The sequence below is a fragment of the Aspergillus tubingensis genome, assembly GCF_013340325.1.
Source record: "Aspergillus tubingensis WU-2223L DNA, scaffold_2, whole genome shotgun sequence".
NCBI classification, from domain to species: Eukaryota; Fungi; Ascomycota; class Eurotiomycetes; order Eurotiales; family Aspergillaceae; genus Aspergillus; species Aspergillus tubingensis.
In genome coordinates this window covers 1,265,141-1,284,156 of record NW_023336276.1, presented here as the reverse complement: position 1 = coordinate 1,284,156, position 19,016 = coordinate 1,265,141, and the positions used below count along the sequence as shown (strand labels likewise).

Sequence of the window (19,016 nt, the reverse complement as noted above, 5' to 3'; positions counted from 1 at the left end):
CAGAAGCAGACAAGCACCTGACGGGAGGAACGCGAAACTCCCCCCAACGCTGCTAGGACCAAGTGACAAAAGACCGCCATATCTCCTCTCCCCCATCTCGTCCTTTCATCCTCGATGCCTCTGAAGGCTTTGAATTAATTTTTCACGTTTATTCAGAGCACTGGCTGAGGGCACAACATGACGGACAAGCTTCCCCCTCCGCTTCTGGCGCTCTTCCAACCTCGCCCGCCTCTGCGTTATGTCACCCCCATCAACCGTGCCCCAGAAGACTGCAAGAAGAGTAGCATTGGTGGCATTGCGCAGTTTCTGCCCGAGGTGAAGAAGTACGAGGAAGAGATTCCATATACGCCTACGGAAAGCTGGATCCAGCGCAAATTGCGCCAGAAGGTGGAGAAGAAAGAGAACATTAACAAGCAATTGACGGAAGGCCTCGAGACTTGTATGATCATCGCATCTGTTCTGGGATTTATCTGTGCTAATACTGATGATTTGTTTGTAGATGAACCATCCAACGACCAACAAGCACGAGGCGATCCGTTCAAGACGCTGTTTGTCGCTCGACTGAGCTACGATGTTAAGGAATCGGACCTGGAACGGGAGTTTGGCCGTTTCGGTCCTATTGAACGGGTACAGTCACAGGCCGAGCGGGCTTGATGGGTTACACACATGACTAACGTTGCTCCCAGATTCGCATCGTGAAAGACACCGTAACGCCAAAGGGCTCGAAGAAACCACACAGAGGATATGCTTTTATTGTCTATGAGCGCGAAAAGGATATGAAAGGTATTGCTACAGATCTAGTCGCCTGTCACTCTGGATTCAGACTGGTATCGAATCCCCGTACGTTCTTGATGCTAACCTAGTTTTCTTTTCGTCACGATTTCAGCTGCCTACAAGGAAACGGATGGTATCCGCATTAAGGACCGCCGTGTCTTGGTAGACGTCGAGCGCGGTCGTACAGTCAAGGGATGGAAGCCTCGTCGCTTTGGTGGTGGTCTCGGAGGTCGTGGTTACACCAAGGCCCTGCCCTCTCGACCTATCGGCCCTGGCTCTTTCAACGCCCCCTCTGGTCCCGGTGGCTATGGTGGTGGATTCCGTGGTGGGTTCGGCGGCAGAGGTGGTTTCAAGGGAGGATTCCGCGGTGATCGTGGATTTGGTGGGCCCCGTGGAGGTGTCGGATACCAAGGTGGTCGCAACGGATTCGGTGGAGGTGGACAGGCTCCCCCCAACGCCCCTTCAGGTCCGGGAGGCGGACGCAGCGGTGGATTCGGTGGTGGTCCCCCTGGCGGCGGCAGATTTGAGCGTGAACCCCGCGGCGCTACTGGCAGCAACAGAGAACCCATCAGGCCCCGGGACGGGTTTGGCGACCGCGATCGTCGAGACCGGGATCGGGACCGCGACGGTGACCGTCACCGGGACCGTGACAGGGATAGCTATCGCTACCGTGACCGGGACCGTGAACGCGACCGCGATCGTGGTGACAGGTACGGAGGCCGGGGCGACGACTACGGGCGGAAGCGATACCATGAAGATGATTCGTATGATGACCCCCGTGCCAAAAGAAGATACTGAACGTCTGTCCGCGAAGGATATCCCCATTCCAGTGTTCAGTGACGGTTTGCTGGTGGGTATCATTAATTTGATCCTTCTCTTGTTATACCCCGTTCCAGCAATGGGTAAGGCAAGGTCAAACAAGGCTCAAGCTCCGTGCTATATCGGACTTCAACCATCGTATAACTCACAACAGTTGAAGTGCTCCGTATGCATCATCTTTCCTTCGTAATCCTGGTTACGTTACGAGATATCCATCTTCCATTTGGAGCAGGCAGGCGCAGATTTCCCCTCGAAGGTCGATTTCCCACCCGTTACAGCAGACACAGATACCGCGCTGTTAACGGACACCTCTTTCCCTGTCTGTCATGCTCATGCTCTCTTTCTCTCTTGTCTTTGTTACTACTCGTGTCCTCTTTTTTACTCATGTCGTTTTATTTCCCTTGGGCCCGGTGTGCGGCCGCTACTTCTCTTCAGGGGGTAAGTATGTACTTTAGATAGTCAACACTTTGTCTTCACAGGCGGAGCTTTTTATGGTTTGGGATCTGGGTTTCGTTTTCAGGTAAGAAAGAAGATCAGGTAGGGTTGTTTTTGTGTCAAAAAGAAAAACTTATGTGTCAGTCATGACCGATTGATTGCCAACATGCAATGCAGTAAGTAAATGAAGGTAAATGATATCCTATTATCCAGGGTGTGTGACATATGCCCTATCTCATCGTCATGTAAATATTTCATCATCCGTGGCATTAGTTGCCATCGTCAGGACGTCAGGTACTAAGTACTAAGTATACTAGTAGCAGTAATGGTAGTCCTCAGCCTAGGTGAACTTGAGAGAGATGTTATTCTATAACTGAACTGTTCGGATTGGTTTATTCATATCGGTATGTCCGTCATACGCTCATCAACTGAAGCAGAATAGTATATACCGAATCAGACACGAAACACACACACGAGTCGAAAAAATCGACAATCAATCATTGAAAGAAAACGCCTAAACCCAACTCCAAAGATGCCCAGGGGATCTCATCATCAAAGGGGCGTGGGAGTGGTGGTGGTGGGAGTTGTTCATCGTATCAGACCGGCTGGACTTTTCTTTTCAAGTCCACATATCCATAGATAGATAGGTTTTCTTTTCTGAACGAAAAGAAGGTCTACCACGACCCAACACTAACGCAACACCACCAGCACCACCAGCAGGACCCCGACTCTAAAAAAAGAAACCGAATCGAAACTTTTTCTCAAAGCATCATCAACCGACCTCAAACAAACTTACTCAACCTCCATACCAGCCTCATCCTTCTCCAGAATCTCCACCTCCCCAGACTCCCTCGTCCAATGAGCCTTCAACGCAACATGGAACTCAGCCATAACAACACCAAACATCTTCAACAGCGTCGTCTGCCTCGAATCGAGCACCTCTCCCTCCCTGCAAATGGGGAATCCCTCCTGACCCTCCGTCAACTCCAACATAACCTTGCCCTTGACCAACCGAGTCGGGACACCAAGTTTCCGCAACTCCGGCTCAATAGTGTGGCTGAGCGGCTCGTCCTCGGAGGCGGGGATCTCTCCAGCCCGCGAATACACCTGACCGTTGGGGATCGAGAAGGCCCGGGTACTGACGGTTCCGGAACGGGCGAAGTCAAGCGGCCGGAAGTTGTCGAAGTAGTCGGTCACGGATTGAGGGTCGCGGGAGGTGAAAAGAAGGCCGACGGCGCCGGTGAGGTAGGGGCTGAGTTTGTGGAGGTTGGGCGCGGCTTCGTTCTCGGGGTTGTGGCCCAGAGCGACGGCCATGACTTTGGTTTTGCCGAAGAAGAGACTGTGGTTTCAGGTGGTTAGTTTAGTTTACTTTGCATGGGTTGTTGTTGTTGGAGGGGAGGGGCATCTTGGGGATAGGCGGGGGGTAGTTGCAGGGGAAGAACTACTAACCGGCTATCGGCGAACTCGGTACGGACATCCTTCAGATAGGTGTTGCGCATGTTGTCGACGCCGAAGACGAACAGGTGGTCGTATTTCTCAATGCATTCCCGGATGTTGGCGTACAGGCGACGGGTCTGTTCCTTGTGGGACTTCTTGACGGTCTTAGACTCGTGCACGACGCGGGCACGCTTGGAACGAGGCATGGTGATTGATCGGGGTGTGAAAAAGTACTAGACACTAGGAATATTGGGAGAATGAAGAAGGCACCGAAGAAATCGAGTAGGTTGAAGTGGTGATAATTGCAAAGAGCCGGCGCGGGAAATTGTGGATTCGAGATCCAATGATTTTTTTTCTTTGCGGCTGTCGATAACGCCCGGATTATTGTTGTCGCGCGGCTTATCCGTGCCCCCATCTGCCCTAGTCTGCTTCGGGAAATGAGCTGATTGCGGGCTTCATCTTCAATCCGCTTCATCTACTCACTCTCACTCCATCGGGATACTCAACTGCATGCCCAGGCCGTCAATGGTGGGCTGTATTATGCTGGATGGGTCTCACTACTGAGGCTGCTTGATTTGTCCCATTGCTCCCGCACTATCCCCGACAATGCTCGATTTCATGGATTACATCCAACTCGCCTTCGCCGAGGCGACGAATTGGAACCGCGACAACTCGTACTCGTCGCTGACAGCCACTGCGCAGTGTATGCATACCAGCCCTTCTCCCTCTCAACCTCCATCAAAACACTACTAACCAACAAGTCCAGCCCTCCTCGACTTCTCCACCCCGGAACGCCTCCGCGTCCATCTCTCCTCCCTCTCCACTCCGCACTTCGCAACAAGTTACACCCTCGGCACCGTCGGCCTCATCGACGGCTCCGTCTCCTACCTCTTCAGCACCGTTCCTCTCGACAGCTTCCCCAGCAGAAGTGCCCTAATCCCCCTCCGCAAGCTCTCCCCTGGCTACCGCCAAGTACAAGCGCCCATTGCCCCCATCGCCGAAACCATCCTCATCAACGACGACAACAACGACAACCTCAACGATGCCTCCCCCTCCGCATACAACTCCATCGGCAAAAAAGCCACCCTCTTCCACGCAACCCTCCATCTCCCACCCCCGACAACCCTCAATGCCCTCTTCCTGCGTCGTCTCTCCCCAACCATGCAATTGTCCCTAGCAGTCTGCTCAACGCGAGGTCCGCCGCTCTCCAAATCCGCCCCGCAGGCCTCCCTCCTCGCGCAACTCTCCCATAACACGGGGAAATACAACAACGAGTACCTCTTCAGTACGGATAATGCCCTCTTCGGCTGGCGCGGACTATGGAACTTCGGGCCCGATCCTAGGGATCCTGTCCCTTCGGGGTCTTCGCCGAGGTTGTCGTTGCTCTCTGCGGGCGCGGAGGCTTACTATTCGCCTGTTTCGTCGCTGATTGGCATGTCCACGGGCCTGAGGTTTAGCACCTTGCCTGCGGCTACGGATGTTCCTTCTTCTTCGTCAGCCCCTTCAACTAGCACTGGTAGTGCTAATGTCAATACTCCGATTTCGACATTCCCTTATACTCTCACTCTCACCCTGACCCCGTTAACGGGCTCACTATCAACGACATACTCGCTCCGCGCATCGCCGAATTTGGCATTCAGCTCCCGCTTCGGATTCAATGTCTATAGCTGGGAAAGCGAGATGGTAGCCGGGTGTGAACTCTGGCGGAAGAGTAAACCCCGCTATCGTGATGACGGTGATGGGGTGGAGTGGGCAAAACGGAAGATTCGCGAGAGCTTGTTTCCTCATCCGCATCCGTCTACAGCTACACCTCCTGACGATCTTAAGGATCTAGTGGGCCGTGGATTGGGAAAGGGAAAAGTAGAGGAGGAGGATAACGAATCCGTGTTGAAGATCCGGGTGGATCAGTCGTGGAATGTGCGGTTGTTGTGGGAGGGACGAGTCAAGGAGTTGTTGGTTAGTGCCGGGGTGGGGTTGGGACCAAGTTCGTTTTCCTCCTCGTATGCTTCTGATGGGGGTGGTGGGGAGTCTGGGGGTTTGAGGAAGTCGTATTGGAGGGGGGTGGGGGTTTCGGTGTCGTATTCGTCGTGATCCTTGTGTATATTATTGATCTATATGACGGGTTATATGGGGCGTGGGGGGATGGATGTAGATACTATGATATGTGCTATGATTATACTGCAACTTACTAGGTAATTGATAGAGTAGTCTAGAGTTATAGTTACAGAGGGTGCATGGGGAAGGTAAGGTTAATGGTGGTATTCAATTTGGATTTATTTGGTATAGATTCGATTTTTTATATTCTTTATAGATTTTCATGCTCTGCAATTGGTCATGGTGTCTGCAGAGTTCCCAGGCTGACTTCCCCGCCTATTGGGATTCGGATATCATTATCACATGTCCATCAATCATTCAATTGTTTACAGACGAGCGTTGATGATGTCAACGACTACAACAGAATAATCAGTAAGCTGCATCAACCAAATGAAAGGGTACACATACAGGCAGGCTTCAAGCTGGCACCGCCAACCAGGAATCCGTCGACATCGGCCTCCTTGGCCAGGTCACGGCAGTTCTTCTCGCTGACGGAACCACCGTAGATGATGCGGGTGTTGTCGGCAGCCTCGGGGGAGATGGCATCAACGAGCCACTTGCGGATAGCGGCGTGGACCTCCTGGGCCTGGGCGGTCGTGGCGACCTTGCCGGTACCGATAGCCCTGAATTGGGGTTAGCGCGTGACCAGCAAGCTAGACGAATCGATAGAGAACTTACCAGACGGGCTCGTAGGCGACAACAACCTTAGCCCACTGCTCCTTGGTGAGCTCCTTGGCAACAGCGTTGAGCTGCTTGGTGACAACGTCGATGGTCTTGTTGGCCTCACGCTCCTGGGGGGTTGCATTAGTCTCGGTTCATCTCACCGGGTCACCGCGAGCTCGAAGAGGGGTAGTCGCGAGGTTAAAAAAGCAAAATCAGGAAAAGTAACAGGCCCACATACCTCGAGAGTCTCGCCAATGCAGAAGATAACGCTGAGGCCACCGTCAATGGCAGCCTTGACCTTGCGGGCAATGAACTAGATGGGGGTTAATATTAGCCCGACTCAACTAAATAATAATTGGCGGGGTAGACCTACCTCGTCGCTCTCCTTCAGGATAACACGGCGCTCGCTGTGACCAATGATGGTCCAGTCGATCTTGACATCACGGAGCTGCTCGACACTGATCTCACCGGTGAAAGCACCGTTGGGCTTGTCGAAGACGTTCTGAGCAGCGACGCCGATCTTCTCGCCGGCGGCCTGGCGGGCGGGGAGCAGGTAGAGGGTGGGGGGAGAGACAACCACCTCGGCGGACTCGTCCAGCTTGGCGGCATTGAGGTTCTTGATGATGGAGGTAATGCTGTCCGCAGTACCGTTCCTGTGTGAGAGTAACGCAGAAGTCATTCGTTAGCCAGCGGGCTCGTTGAGGGTGAAGCGATATTTGGTGGTGAAGAGCTGGCGGGGCAGCGGATGGAGGGGTTTCCATACATCTTGAAGTTACCACCCACGAAAAATTGACGAGGCATTTTGAAGATGTGTTGGTGTGATTGAAAAAGACGGGGAGAGTGTCTGGAGAAGGAAATTGTGGAAGGAAGTGAGTAAACGAGTAAAGTACAGAGAAAGAAGAAGAAAAAGAAGAGAAGAGAGAGAGAAGAAGAGGAAAGAGGGAAGAAGAAGAACCGGAAGGATGAATGACGATGGGGGGGAACCGAGAGAGGGGCAGAGCAGCTGCCAGCACTGCTGCTAGTTACTACTACTACTAGTAACTGGTCACTACTAGTTAAACTGCTACACGGGCGGGGCTTATCGATAAGTCACTCGCTGAGCTGGCAACTCTTTCTCTTCATCTCTCTCTCCTCTCCCTCTCTCTGTGTCTCATCTCTTTACTACTAAGCTCTACAAACAACTACTCGGTGTCTGCTTCGGGAATGGGTAACTCGGCGCGTGATAAATTCCCCTATAATATAACATTGCTATTGCACAAGGATGAGAAATGATAATCTTCAGGGTGCGTCTGTGTGTGTGCGCGGTTGAACTGCAGCTTCCGATGGAACTTTTGTCTTCCCCCCCAATGACGTTATGAGATACCCACTTGGATCCCTCCTTCACCCGATCCCAAAATGCAAATACCCGAAAATCCACTGGTAAACTGACTTTCCCAGGGAAAAACAATGAAGCGATTCCCCTTCCATTGCTTCCCCCCCTCTCTTCCCCCAATTCGACTAGTCCTATGTAACTAATCCCCCAAAGGACCCTGCACCATCATTGAAGCCCCTCCGGGAGGTAATATCGTCGAGGGCCATAGAAGGTGCCCGGTTCGCGCAGGGACATGCGTCGTCCGAGGTAACATGCATCGTCCAAGCGTTCCCGTTCCTCCAGCACGCGGGCCCGGTATTCCACCATCCGCTCGCGATGCTCCAATCGGGCCTCGCGGTCATCTAGTATTCGCGCCCGAATATCGTTCCGGGCCCGCCCCCCTCGGAACCGCTCTGCCCTCTCGGCCAAAAGTTGCTCCAAATCCAACTCGTCTGCACTCACTGGCGCATGGATGATCTTGGGCCGGTCTCGCGCTGGCCGGCTCACTTCTTGACTGGGACCACTGCCACTCCCATTACCACCACTAACGGCACCCTCGCTGCGTGGGTCGACATGTTTACTGTCTGCAGGCACCACGTCAATGCAGCCATTGGGATACCCAGACCGGCTCGTCTTGTTGTCCGACCCGTTTTTCTGGGGCTGCTTCCGATAATGGGTGCGGTATGCATGCTTCGCTCGGGGGGCGGAGTGTCGACGATATAGACTGCCGCGCCACGGCTGGGGTTTATCCTCCAGTTCGGGCTCTTCATCAGAGCTATCGGTGATGGAGCTGTCGTCGTCAAAGTCGAACACGGATTCATCGTCCCCCACACTACTCGACTCTAGTCCCAGTTCTAGCTCGGGATCTGCCGCCGGCGTCGAGGGCCTGACGTTCTCGGGTTTAGTCTCCGGCGGAGCGGGGGTAGTGGTAGGAGCAGGGGCAGGGGCAGGGGCGGGTCCTTTGTCAGAAGGATGGGCCTCTTGTTGGCCGGAAAAATGGGCGCGGGGGTCGAATCCCTGCCTTTGGTGGAACATTCCAGCTGCCATGTGGACGCCTCGCAGGCCATTCGGCTGAGCCATCATGTGCGGAACATTGGCTTGGCCAGACATGGCAGCCCCAGGCATGACAGGAGCAGGCACTGCAGAACTGGGCATAGCAGACGCAGGCATCGTAGAGACAGGCATGCCTGGCTGAGCGCGGTGTGGGTGCATACCAGCTGGCATCCCGTGCAACCACGGCCAGGGCCCTTGGGGCATATGTGGTCGTGGCCCCGCATATCCCTGAGGAATTTGCGGAGGCGGCTGATGGGGAGGTGGCTGATGTGGTGGAGACTGATGAGAAGGAGGCTGATGGAACCTTGTAGGCAGAGGCTGCTGGCTATGATTCATGGCCGGTGGCATTGTCCCCTGATGGATAGTAGGCCCAACCAGTGGCTCACTAGGCTGCATGCTCCTAGACATCCCCTTTGGTCCCGATTCGGATGGATTATTGTGCACGTGAGTTGGCACACGGTCCTGTGGTTTAGGAAGGGCCTCCACATCCACATGGTCGTCGACAGGTATCTTGGGAAACACCAAATCTGTAGCCTTTCTCATGATGACGACGTTCACGGAGAGCGTCTCATAGTCACCCCGCCGGGAGTTCTTACCCTTGAATGGCTTCTCGTCCTCCTTGACATAGACGCAGGTCCATTCAAAGTGGGGGTCACTCTTCCTAAGTTCGCTGATCAGCTGGTCCACATGCGCACGTTTGACCTTGGACAGGGACTGGTATTGCTCGGCGATGGGGGTCTTCTTGGTTCGCTTGTGTACCAGCTTCATCAGATCAGACTGGCTGAGGTTCATCTTGGTCCGCTCCACATGGTTCCAGGTGGACTTGTGCCCGGGCACGGCATCGGCCTTGAAGAAGGTGTACCCCAGGTAGTAGAAGGGGGCACGAGCATCAATCTCCTCAACGACCGTGGTGGTCTCCTTGGGCTTTGGGTTGTTGACAGCCGGGGGTTTCTCCGCTTGAACATTGAGCCGATTCATCTGAGGAACCAAGTACTCCGGGTTCATGGGACGTGCTGAGCCCGCTTGCGCCACACGGACACCCTCATTCGGGCGCATAGGTGGATGATGAGTCGGAGGCGCAGGAGGCACCTGTTTGTTGTTGTTCTGGTTGATGACCGCCATACTGTACGACTCCGTTCCTGTTGGGGACCGAGAGGATGCGGCCACGGGGACCCGTAAGTATGTCAATCCTCAGGCAGAAAGGAGGAGCTGTCAAGGTGAGCAAGAAGGAAGAAGATAAGGAGCCGAGCAGACGCAGCAAACCCTAGGGAATGGGATGGGATTCGGGAAAAACGGAAATGGGAGAAGCGGGGTCAAGAGCAAAGAACGAGCAAATATAACCTCCTTATATCTCCGAACGCGCCAGGGAGGTCATGGAGGGGTCAACTGGCCTCTTTTAATGACGACGGACTACCGGCAATAATCATGGTGTAAGATTGTTTCAGGAGACGAAGATCCCTGGTGCTTTCTGCCTTGCCATTAGGTTTGGAAAGCTGCATGCCCAGCAGAAGCAACCATCCAACCCCAAAAGATTCGGGATATCATGGTCGCGGAGCTACTGGAGTCTTTGCTTGTGACCATGGCAATCGTTCAATCACGATGCGCCGTTCAAATGAAAGGACCAGGGGAAAAGCGCGCAGGTCCCTCCGTCGCTGCGCAAGACGGAATTAGCAGGGCGCGACATCGCCCGGGCATGGGCAAGGAGAACTGCCCTGGCCATTTTGGCGCATTGTCATTCGCCCCTTTGACCTGCGTCTTTTTATATCCACCCCCCTCTTCTGAATGAATGATAGTCGTTACTGAGTCGCGGGCTTCGCGACTGCTTCTCTGGCCGCGTGTTTGCCCGGGCTTCGTATCGCAGGCAGCCTTCCTCAGCCGCAATGGAATGGGGCGATGCAGCAGCAAGTAAGAAAACCCAACATCCCCCCAAGGCGACGAGCAACTACAGCCCGGAGTAACCAGGCGGCAGTAAAAAGTCTGATCTGATGTTGGATGGGCGATGACGGTTGAGCAAGACAATCAGATGGAAGATGAAGAAAAAAGGAAAAGCAAGGCCGCCGTCATGGTGCACTCTACCTGCATGTGGCCGACCGGCTAGCGGGTTTGCTGCTGTGTTCAGGCCCAGGCTTTCACAGTCCAGGACGAACATCGCTGCAGCCTAACCGCCATTCAGCGCTGTTGCCCAACATTGAACTTCTAGTTCCCACAAGCCTGATTGGCCGCAGGTATGCGCCGGTTCTGCAGCCAAACCCCCCTTTGCCGCCGTCTGTCCGTCTGGTTCAAAGAGACATGTTCTGCTTGCCCGTCACTGTCATTGAAGTAGAGTGGATCAATCCACTTCCCTACATACAGAAACGTATAGAAGTATCCAGCAAATGCTGCACGTCATGGGTTCTTTTCTTGTTATGCTGATCGTGCTGCATGCGATGGTGGAAATGATAAATTCCGCTCTGTCGTCTTGGATGGCCGCCACCAGCAGCAGCAGGATCACCACCACCACAACCATCACCACCATGAAACGGTACTTTTCTCCCCCTCCTTTAAGAGTCCAGGCGAAGGATATCGTCATCTTCCCTGCTAGTCGTGTTGAGAACGGCCGCCCGCGTTGATGATAGGCCGGATCAGCCGTGACTCATGGCAAATGCCTGCAGGTGCTCCAGGCCTCAGCTGGGCCCATCCTGCAGGTTGGGAGGCCCTTATTGGATGCTCAGTCTTAGTACACCCTCCTTCCATGACTTATAGAATCTATATCGGAACATGACATTTGCCAGTATGGAAAATATTGGTATCTCATTTTACTAACAGCCCCTCCACGAGCACAAAACCTAACGCCGAAAGAAACCCTATGTGAGTGCAAGTTAAACTCTAAGCAGCACATACATCCTCAAGATGTTGCCTTCATGTGATTTATCAAATTGACCGTTGGGCTGTTGCGCGAGTCATGATCCAGTTAGGGTCTCTCAAGACTATTCTGGAAAAATCGCCTTTTGTACCGTTTGATCTCGTAGTAGAGTTTTTGTTAAGGTCCACAACCTTTGTTCTTTATATACATACTTGGACTATTAGAACAATCCGAACAATCACTCGCATACCGGGCTCTTTCTTCTCGATGTTCCAACCGTCAACAACGGCGCAGTAAAAACAAAGACTCTTTATATGAAAAGTAAGGAAACCACGATCCGCGATGCATCCCTTTGTCGGTAGTATTCACGGCGCTCTTGGAGCCCTCCAATTTACCTCCACTACTATAAAAGCCTGCCCTCTATTCGAACTACCGGGAGGAGGCTATAGCTAACCCTGAAACCCTATTTCGACATCTTTTAACATTCTCGCAATGGCGGACGACAATAGAAATCAGATGTTCTGGAGCCGCGAATTCGCCCGCCTCGTCGGGGTTTTGACTAATGCTCATCTCTTGAGTGCTGCAGAGCATCGGGAATTATGGGCCCACGTCTACACGTGGAAGTCGAGTCTGGCAGCACTGATTCACGATCTTCTACAACCAGAGAGCCTGCTAGCAGCCGAGCATCCCCAACTCCATGAGGTACTCTCAAGGCGCTACTACGCCAGCATGCAAACCAGAGAAGAGACAGAGATATCCAAATGCACGCACGAGGTGGACGGGGAACCTCGAACAGACAGTTATAGATACCAGCAAAGCATACACGATAAAGAATCTACTATCCATCGTCAAGGCGATGAGGACGTGTATGATACGTACCGCGCTAATATTTGTCCCAACCTGGATAACGATTTTGTTCTCCGGGGCATTCTGGGGAGTGGAAGTATGGGATTCTGACCCTCTTGTGCTCTTGGACAATTCGCTAACGCAGATTCACAGCCTTTGGCGTCGTCTTCCTGGCACATAAGCGTAACCCCCCAGACCTCAATGTGACTAGTGCTGGCTTCCTTTGCTGACCAACTTCTCTAGGAAGTGATACCAGACCTCCGGAACAACAAAAGCTATACGCAATCAAGGTCGAGACTTCATCGACCATCAATACAGATATAAGAAAAAAGATAGGTGATCCGAGTGTGGCGCCTCTATACTATCAACAGCCGCATCAGTTCCGCTATATTCCAATGGAGGCATACCTTCTGCTGCTCACGGCTGGCTGTAGGCGGTTCTCGATGCTGGACTCCGTCTACTCCCACGGCAAGTACAAGGCAACGGTGATGGAAGCTACAGTCCCCGATGAAGTCCGTAAAAAAAATTACGACCCATATTCCGAAACGAAGGCTTGGATTGAGAATAGGTTGCGGCCATTCGACGGAGACATTTACCTTAATTCGAGAGAAAAGCAGACCGCACTAGATGAGGTGGCCGTCTGCCAGATAGCAACCCAACTGCTTGAAGCAACATCATACCTATATGACATGCGACTCTGCCACACGGACATCTCACACTTGAACTACCTACTTGACGATGCTTTAAATGTAAGCCCCTCTCTACAGACAGAACCCTACAACCAACCATCCTACCCCCTTTAAAGAACCCACCTACTAACCCCTCCAACCAAAACAGACAACCCTAATTGACCTCGGCCTCATTCACTTCGGCCTGCGCGACGCAGACTTCCAAAAACGCCACACGCCCTACATCCCCAACTACGAGAAATTCATGACACCCGAACTCGCCACCGAACTCCTAAAGCCCAATTATGACAACACCGACTTCAGCAAAGGTACCGTCCAAATCCCCCTTCGCCACGATGTCCGCGGCCTCACGCTCTGGCAACTCGGCTGCATCATCTACGAGCTCCTACACGGCTTCGCGCCTTGGGAAGAGCCAGACCCGGATCCGGATATCGGGCGTCTTTCCGAGTGGCCTAGGGGTAGGAGTGCTGCACAGCAGGCCCGGAGAATGAGGAAGATAAGGGAGCGAAGGCAGCGCGTTATTAGAGAGGAGTTGCCTGTTAGTGAGGACCTCTCGCAAGATTGTGTGGATATGCTGAGGGCTATGTTTACGAAGGACCCGGAGGAGAGACCGAAGTTGCAGGAGTTGTTGTCGATGCCGTGGTTTGGGCAGTCGAGTTATTGGGTAGAGATGGACACGCTGGAGGTAAGGAGGCAGGCTGCTAGTACTAGGTGATTTGCTTTTACGCAGGAGGAGATAGATGGATGGGTAGGTTGGTGTGGGTGGTTGTTTGGGAATTGAGGGGGGAACAAGGGATGGGGAGGTTCATCATTACTACTAGTATAAGAACTCACTAGATGTTGGATTATGGTTTGAGTTCAATTGGGTAGATCGTTAGTCTCGCGGGCGAGATGGCAAATATATATCACTAGTATGCGCTTACTCTTTCACTCCTTCAGCATACGTACAACAAGCAATAATATCTGTATCATTGGACTCAAGTCAAATTGCTCATGGATGGATGGAATCAATGCAAACCCAGTTACCCTAACGCCGTTCGAAACACGAAAACCGTATAACAAACTGCAAGAGTGCTTATAGCTATAAGTATTAAAATGAATGTAACTCATACTATCATATCACAAGTAGTATGAATCATATCACCTCCGCAGACTATCCAATCTCGCCTGCAAGTCATCGTCACTCGTATTCACACCACCGCCACCTCCACCCCCAGCTCCAACCGCTTGCGCAACTCTCGTCTCGCCCACGGCTGTCTTTTGTATATCGGTGGGTGTTTCTCCCAGCTAAATAGTATGTTAGTATCATATACCTCACCAAATCTCCCTGCGAAGGGAGTGAGGGTACGGGGGACACGAACCGCCTGGCTAAGATCCACACCAATCTCATCAAGAACCTCCTTGACAATATCCTCGCCTTCTTCCTCCTCGCCTTCCAATCCCGTTGCTTCGTCAATCGCCTCATCCATCATTTCCTGTCGTTGATCCATGATATCGTTCTCTCGCTCAAACTCCATTGCGATTCGTTGCAACGCGGGGAGATTCATCTGTCGGTTCATGCTGCCTAGTAACATCGTTGCGCCTTTCATGGATTGCATCATTTGTTCGTTGCTTCGTACCGTCTATTCATCCATCCATCATTGTAAGCTATGATTGTTTTGCGTAAGATGGGAAAAAAAGGGAAATCGTACCTGAATCCGCAGCGAAATGGCCTGTAACTGTGTCCGCATCTGGTAGAATTTCTGGACATATCTGTTCCCGCGTTAGCATACCACCATACTCGGGATAATAGACAAGGGATTTGGGGGGGGGGGGGCACTCACCTCCTCGTCCTCACCAGATCCTTCGCCTGGATCTTACAAGCCCCAATCTGTCCATTCTTCGCGCTCTTCTTGATATCCTGGACTAGCTTCTTCTCCTGGTTCTCAAGCTTGACTCGTTCGCGGTCCAGTTCGCGCTGGGTTCGGTCGAGCGCTCGTTGATGTTTGCGCAGACGCTCGGCGGGCGTCATGCGCTTGCCGAAGGCCCATTCGACGATCTGGTGGGGGGTGGTTGTTAATTTATTTTGTTTGGGTTGAGTTTGGGGCGATGCGGGGAAGGGGAAAGGTTAGGTGGATAGATCAGATAGATAGGGACGGACGTACGTTCATGGTGGGGGTATTTGAGAGTCGGGATGGAGTTCAATGGTGGTTGCTATTTCGGCAGGATGGGAATAACATGCAGCTGGTGGGCGAAGGAGGAAGAGAGGAATGAGGAGGACCAGAGATCATGAAACGATAACAAAGTAGCCGATGAGGAATGAAGATAGGATGTCAGGCTACTTCTTTAGTTGAAGTGACATCAAGGTAACCGTACCATACGATACCAATTGATTACATACTCTAATTTACTCCGGTAATAAAACAGTGTCACATGCAGAAAACCAGACCAAACCCCTTTGGGCTTTTCCAGGGAATCTTTCGTTTCTTTCCATCTTCGCGTCACCGATTGATGGCTTTCCATCCCTGTTAACTCCCCTCATACTTTCTCTGTCGGTCGCCATGAGTCAGGAGTATTTCCCCGGCCAGGGCGCCTCCTCTGCCGGCGAGGGTTCATCCTCACCTTCGTCCTCCTCACCCACTCACGCCTATCCTCCGCCGCCGACGGAGGAGGAACGCCTTCCCAGCACTAGTACTTCTACTATGTTTCCGAGACCCCCGCCTGCATACATGACCGTCGGCAATGGCTCAACCTCCGAGAGCGCGACCGCCTTGATGGCTTCCCTGCATGAAGATTCCGGCTACGGAGGCAGTATTCCCAGTGGAAGTGTGATGGAAGGTGATGCTGGTGGCGACTGGAGGGCCGATTTGATGGTCGATCGCCCGACCCCCATGCATACCCCTACGCATCTGGGAGAGTGGAATCCCGCCGGTTCGTTTTTGTCCCCGGACTGATACGGATATAGTTTATGTGGGAAAGGTGACTGACGTGCGGGTTATACAGTGGAGCATGAGAGACATGTTGTTGCGAGCCATGTTCATCAATTATTATAGTATGTGGTTATCTTTGTTTTTCTTCTTTCTATGGGATGTACAGACACTGACCACTGCGCTCTTTGATTCTGCAGCAACTCGAACCGCACTAAGCTCGCGCGTGCTATCTCGCGCACTATCGAAACCCTCAAAGAACTCCAGAACATGAACCGCCAATGGCCCGCGCATTATCCCTCCTCCCAGAGCGCTCCTGATTCCCCTGCGCCAAAGCCCGCCTTGCAGAAGAGACAATCGTTTTTCGGAGATGCAAGCACCGAATCGGAAGATTTCCCCCGTCCCGGAATGGTCAGACGCGCTGCCACGATGACCGGTGGCGAGGATTTGGCTGAATCTAGCGCTGCGGCGGAACGTCGTGTCCCGTCGGAACCGAGGCTGATGAGCCCCCAGATTGCGCAGGAGTTTTCGATTCTTAAGCTGGATTTGAAGCTGGGTGCGCTGTCCCAGGCGGAGCTGGTGCACTCGCTGGAGAAAGCGTCGATTGCATCGCTGTTGGATGGCAAGATCAGCCAGAGTATCAAGCATCTGTTGTCGCTGCGGGATCGGATTGAGGATACGTCAAGCAAGGTTTTGATTACGGGTGATCTGAACGCTGGAAAGTCGACGTTCTGTAATGCGCTGTTGCGGCGCAAGGTTCTCCCCGAGGATCAGCAGCCATGCACGAGCATCTTCTGTGAGGTTCTGGATGCGCGCGAGAACAGCGGTGTTGAAGAGGTTCATGCAGTGCACAAGGATGTGCTTTACAACCGCAACGATGAGAGTACCTACGATGTGTATGCGCTTCAGGAGCTGGAGAACATTGTCATCGACAACTCCAAGTACATGCAGTGCAAGGTCTACGTGAAGGATGTGCGGACGATTGACGAATCTCTTCTCAACAACGGAGTGGTGGATATTGCTCTGATCGATGCGCCTGGTCTGAACTCGGACTCGCTTAAGACGACGGCGGTCTTTGCTCGGCAGGAGGAGATCGATGTGGTCGTTTTTGTGGTTTCCGCTGCAAACCATTTCACTCTCTCTGCAAAGGAATTCATTCTTAATGCTGCTCATGAGAAAGCTTATATGTTCATTGTTGTCAACGGCTTCGACCAGATTCGCGACAAGCAGCGCTGTGAGCGGATGATTTTGGACCAGATTGGCAAGCTCAGTCCCCGCACATACAAGGAAGCGGCTGAGCTGGTCCACTTTGTCTCGAGTAATGCTATCCCGGTAGCACCTCCGCTTTCGGTGGAGAGCTCTGGTTCTGGTGGTGGTGATGGCGATGACTCTGATGACGATGACGATAAGCCTTCTGGCAAGAAGGATAAAGGAAAGGGCAAGGAGAGGGAGAAGATTCAAGATTTTGAGAACCTGGAGGGCTCCTTGCGCCGCTTCGTTCTCGAAAAGCGGTCTCGCTCGAAGCTTGCCCCTGCCAGGACCTACCTCCTGAACCTGCTTGCTGACCTCAACTCGTTGGCCTCGGTGAACCGTGATGTTGCTGAGACCGAGCTTAAGCGCGTGACGGACGAGCTGGCGGAGCTTGAGCCGGCGTACGAAGATGGTAAGAAGAAGAAGGTTGAGATTGGTGACCAAGTCGAGAAGCTTGTCGACGAGTCTTGCGACGATGTCTACAACCACACCCGGTCTACTCTGGGTGAAACCATTGCCCGTGTTTCGGAGGCTGATCTAGGCGTCGAATACCCGGGTTTCCTCTCCGCATTCCAATATGCTGAAGACCTGAAGGTGGCCATGTTGGAGCAGATCGCTTCGGCTGTAACTGGCTGCGAGGACTACGCTCGTGAAAAGACGGTAAAGGGCGTCGGGTTCATCCAGAACATCGGTCTCCTCCATGTTGGTGAGGACAAGTTTGCGCCCTTGAACTTCCGTGCAGACATGATGTTCCGTCGCGGTCGTCGTCACACTCTCGCTAGACAAGTGCACACGGAAGTGGAACTTTGGGACTTCTTTGACGTCTCGGGCATTTGGGAGCGTCAAGAGAAGGTGGCCGGCACAGGAATGGCCATGACCGCCTTGACGGTTCTTACAGGCCGTGCCTTTGGCGGAATCAGCTGGATCGACAGCGTGTTTAGCGCAGTCAAGTTCCTCGGACCGAACAATATGCGCCGCCTGTTCATTCCTGGTGTCATGGCAATCGGTGAGTCCTACCCTATAAGCCGCTCCATTGAACTTTTCACTAACCGACTAAACCAGCCGCCTTGACAGCCGCCTACATGGTCTCCTCCATCCCAACGACTCTCCCCCCTCGTCTCTCACGCAAGCTCGCCGCCACCCTCTCGGAGATGGACTACGTCCACTCCAACGCGACGCGCATCTCCTCCGAAGTCCGTCGCATTCTACGCCTCCCCGCCGGAAATCTGCAAACAAGCCTGGCGCAAGACATCGAAGATCTCGGCCGCCGCAAGCACGAAGTCAGCAAGACCAAGCAGGAAAGCGACGCCGCCTGCAAGTACTTTACGAACTTGTTCCGCGAGAGCGGCGAGAACCGCACCTCAGTTGAAAACATCGATCTCGATGCTCCCTTACCTGGTGGCCTGGCAGCCCATGCTTAGATACCAACTCTTGACTTTTACTCTTATTTTCTTTTTCCTATCCCCCATCATCTTTGAGAACTGTACAAAACATAACATAATGATGCTGTACGAACTTGCTAGTGCTATTCTTTCTCTGTTCAAGAGAAGTGTTAGCCGTGGCTGGCACTTTTTCTTACCTCCCTCTTCCTCGTCTACTTTGCCACTCAAAATATCCCCCTCGTGTATGTACATCCACCTCCCCTTCATCCTTTTCTCCTTATTTTTTATCTGCATCATTACCCCATCCCTTGCAGGATAGGGCTGGTTGATGATTTTTATCGTCAGCTTACCGATGATGATTACTTAAGTAGTTTCAGTTTCTGGCGTATCACCATCGTTGATTGGCGTCTTAGAGCTTAATTGCATACCTAGTAGTACTACCTACCATAGTTTCTGCTTATGGTTTTTAGTGTT

At 52.7% G+C, this 19,016-nt stretch overlaps 8 protein-coding genes across 8 annotated transcripts; 4 read left to right on the top strand and 4 right to left on the bottom strand.

Annotated features, from left to right (window-relative positions):
- Window positions 1–177: 177 nt before the first annotated feature.
- AtWU_01012 (U1 small nuclear ribonucleoprotein 70 kDa) lies at window positions 178–1,572 on the top strand (the record flags this gene model as incomplete). The annotated part of the gene is made up of 4 exons (XM_035496127.1): window positions 178–439; window positions 500–627; window positions 687–840; window positions 887–1,572. 4 exons carry the CDS (start codon window positions 178–180, stop codon window positions 1,570–1,572), a joined length of 1,230 nt encoding a protein of 409 aa, XP_035352020.1.
- A 1,248-nt stretch (window positions 1,573–2,820) lies between these two features.
- AtWU_01011 (ribosome assembly factor MRT4) lies at window positions 2,821–3,671 on the bottom strand (the record flags this gene model as incomplete). Its single annotated transcript, XM_035496126.1, has 2 exons — window positions 2,821–3,367; window positions 3,478–3,671. The coding sequence occupies 2 exons, from the start codon at window positions 3,669–3,671 to the stop codon at window positions 2,821–2,823; spliced, it is 741 nt and encodes a 246-aa protein (XP_035352019.1).
- Window positions 3,672–4,071: 400 nt separating this feature from the next.
- Window positions 4,072–5,556, top strand: AtWU_01010 (mitochondrial distribution and morphology protein 10; the record flags this gene model as incomplete). Its single annotated transcript, XM_035496125.1, has 2 exons — window positions 4,072–4,168; window positions 4,232–5,556. The coding sequence occupies 2 exons, from the start codon at window positions 4,072–4,074 to the stop codon at window positions 5,554–5,556; spliced, it is 1,422 nt and encodes a 473-aa protein (XP_035352018.1).
- Window positions 5,557–5,885: 329 nt separating this feature from the next.
- Window positions 5,886–7,023, bottom strand: AtWU_01009 (triose-phosphate isomerase TPI1; the record flags this gene model as incomplete). The annotated part of the gene is made up of 6 exons (XM_035496124.1): window positions 5,886–5,914; window positions 5,968–6,182; window positions 6,238–6,350; window positions 6,461–6,535; window positions 6,596–6,875; window positions 6,986–7,023. The coding sequence occupies 6 exons, from the start codon at window positions 7,021–7,023 to the stop codon at window positions 5,886–5,888; spliced, it is 750 nt and encodes a 249-aa protein (XP_035352017.1).
- Window positions 7,024–7,759: 736 nt separating this feature from the next.
- Window positions 7,760–9,748, bottom strand: AtWU_01008 (uncharacterized protein; the record flags this gene model as incomplete). The annotated part of the gene is made up of 1 exon (XM_035496123.1): window positions 7,760–9,748. One exon carries the CDS (start codon window positions 9,746–9,748, stop codon window positions 7,760–7,762), a length of 1,989 nt encoding a protein of 662 aa, XP_035352016.1.
- Window positions 9,749–11,960: 2,212 nt separating this feature from the next.
- On the top strand, window positions 11,961–13,718 carry AtWU_01007 (Protein kinase domain-containing protein; the record flags this gene model as incomplete). Its single annotated transcript, XM_035496122.1, has 4 exons — window positions 11,961–12,411; window positions 12,468–12,497; window positions 12,558–13,063; window positions 13,152–13,718. The coding sequence occupies 4 exons, from the start codon at window positions 11,961–11,963 to the stop codon at window positions 13,716–13,718; spliced, it is 1,554 nt and encodes a 517-aa protein (XP_035352015.1).
- Window positions 13,719–14,143: 425 nt separating this feature from the next.
- On the bottom strand, window positions 14,144–15,153 carry AtWU_01006 (ESCRT-III subunit protein DID4; the record flags this gene model as incomplete). The annotated part of the gene is made up of 5 exons (XM_035496121.1): window positions 14,144–14,290; window positions 14,365–14,625; window positions 14,695–14,755; window positions 14,827–15,041; window positions 15,148–15,153. 5 exons carry the CDS (start codon window positions 15,151–15,153, stop codon window positions 14,144–14,146), a joined length of 690 nt encoding a protein of 229 aa, XP_035352014.1.
- Window positions 15,154–15,543: 390 nt separating this feature from the next.
- Window positions 15,544–18,581, top strand: AtWU_01005 (mitofusin; the record flags this gene model as incomplete). The annotated part of the gene is made up of 4 exons (XM_035496120.1): window positions 15,544–15,913; window positions 15,986–16,034; window positions 16,110–18,166; window positions 18,223–18,581. 4 exons carry the CDS (start codon window positions 15,544–15,546, stop codon window positions 18,579–18,581), a joined length of 2,835 nt encoding a protein of 944 aa, XP_035352013.1.
- Window positions 18,582–19,016: the final 435 nt, after the last annotated feature.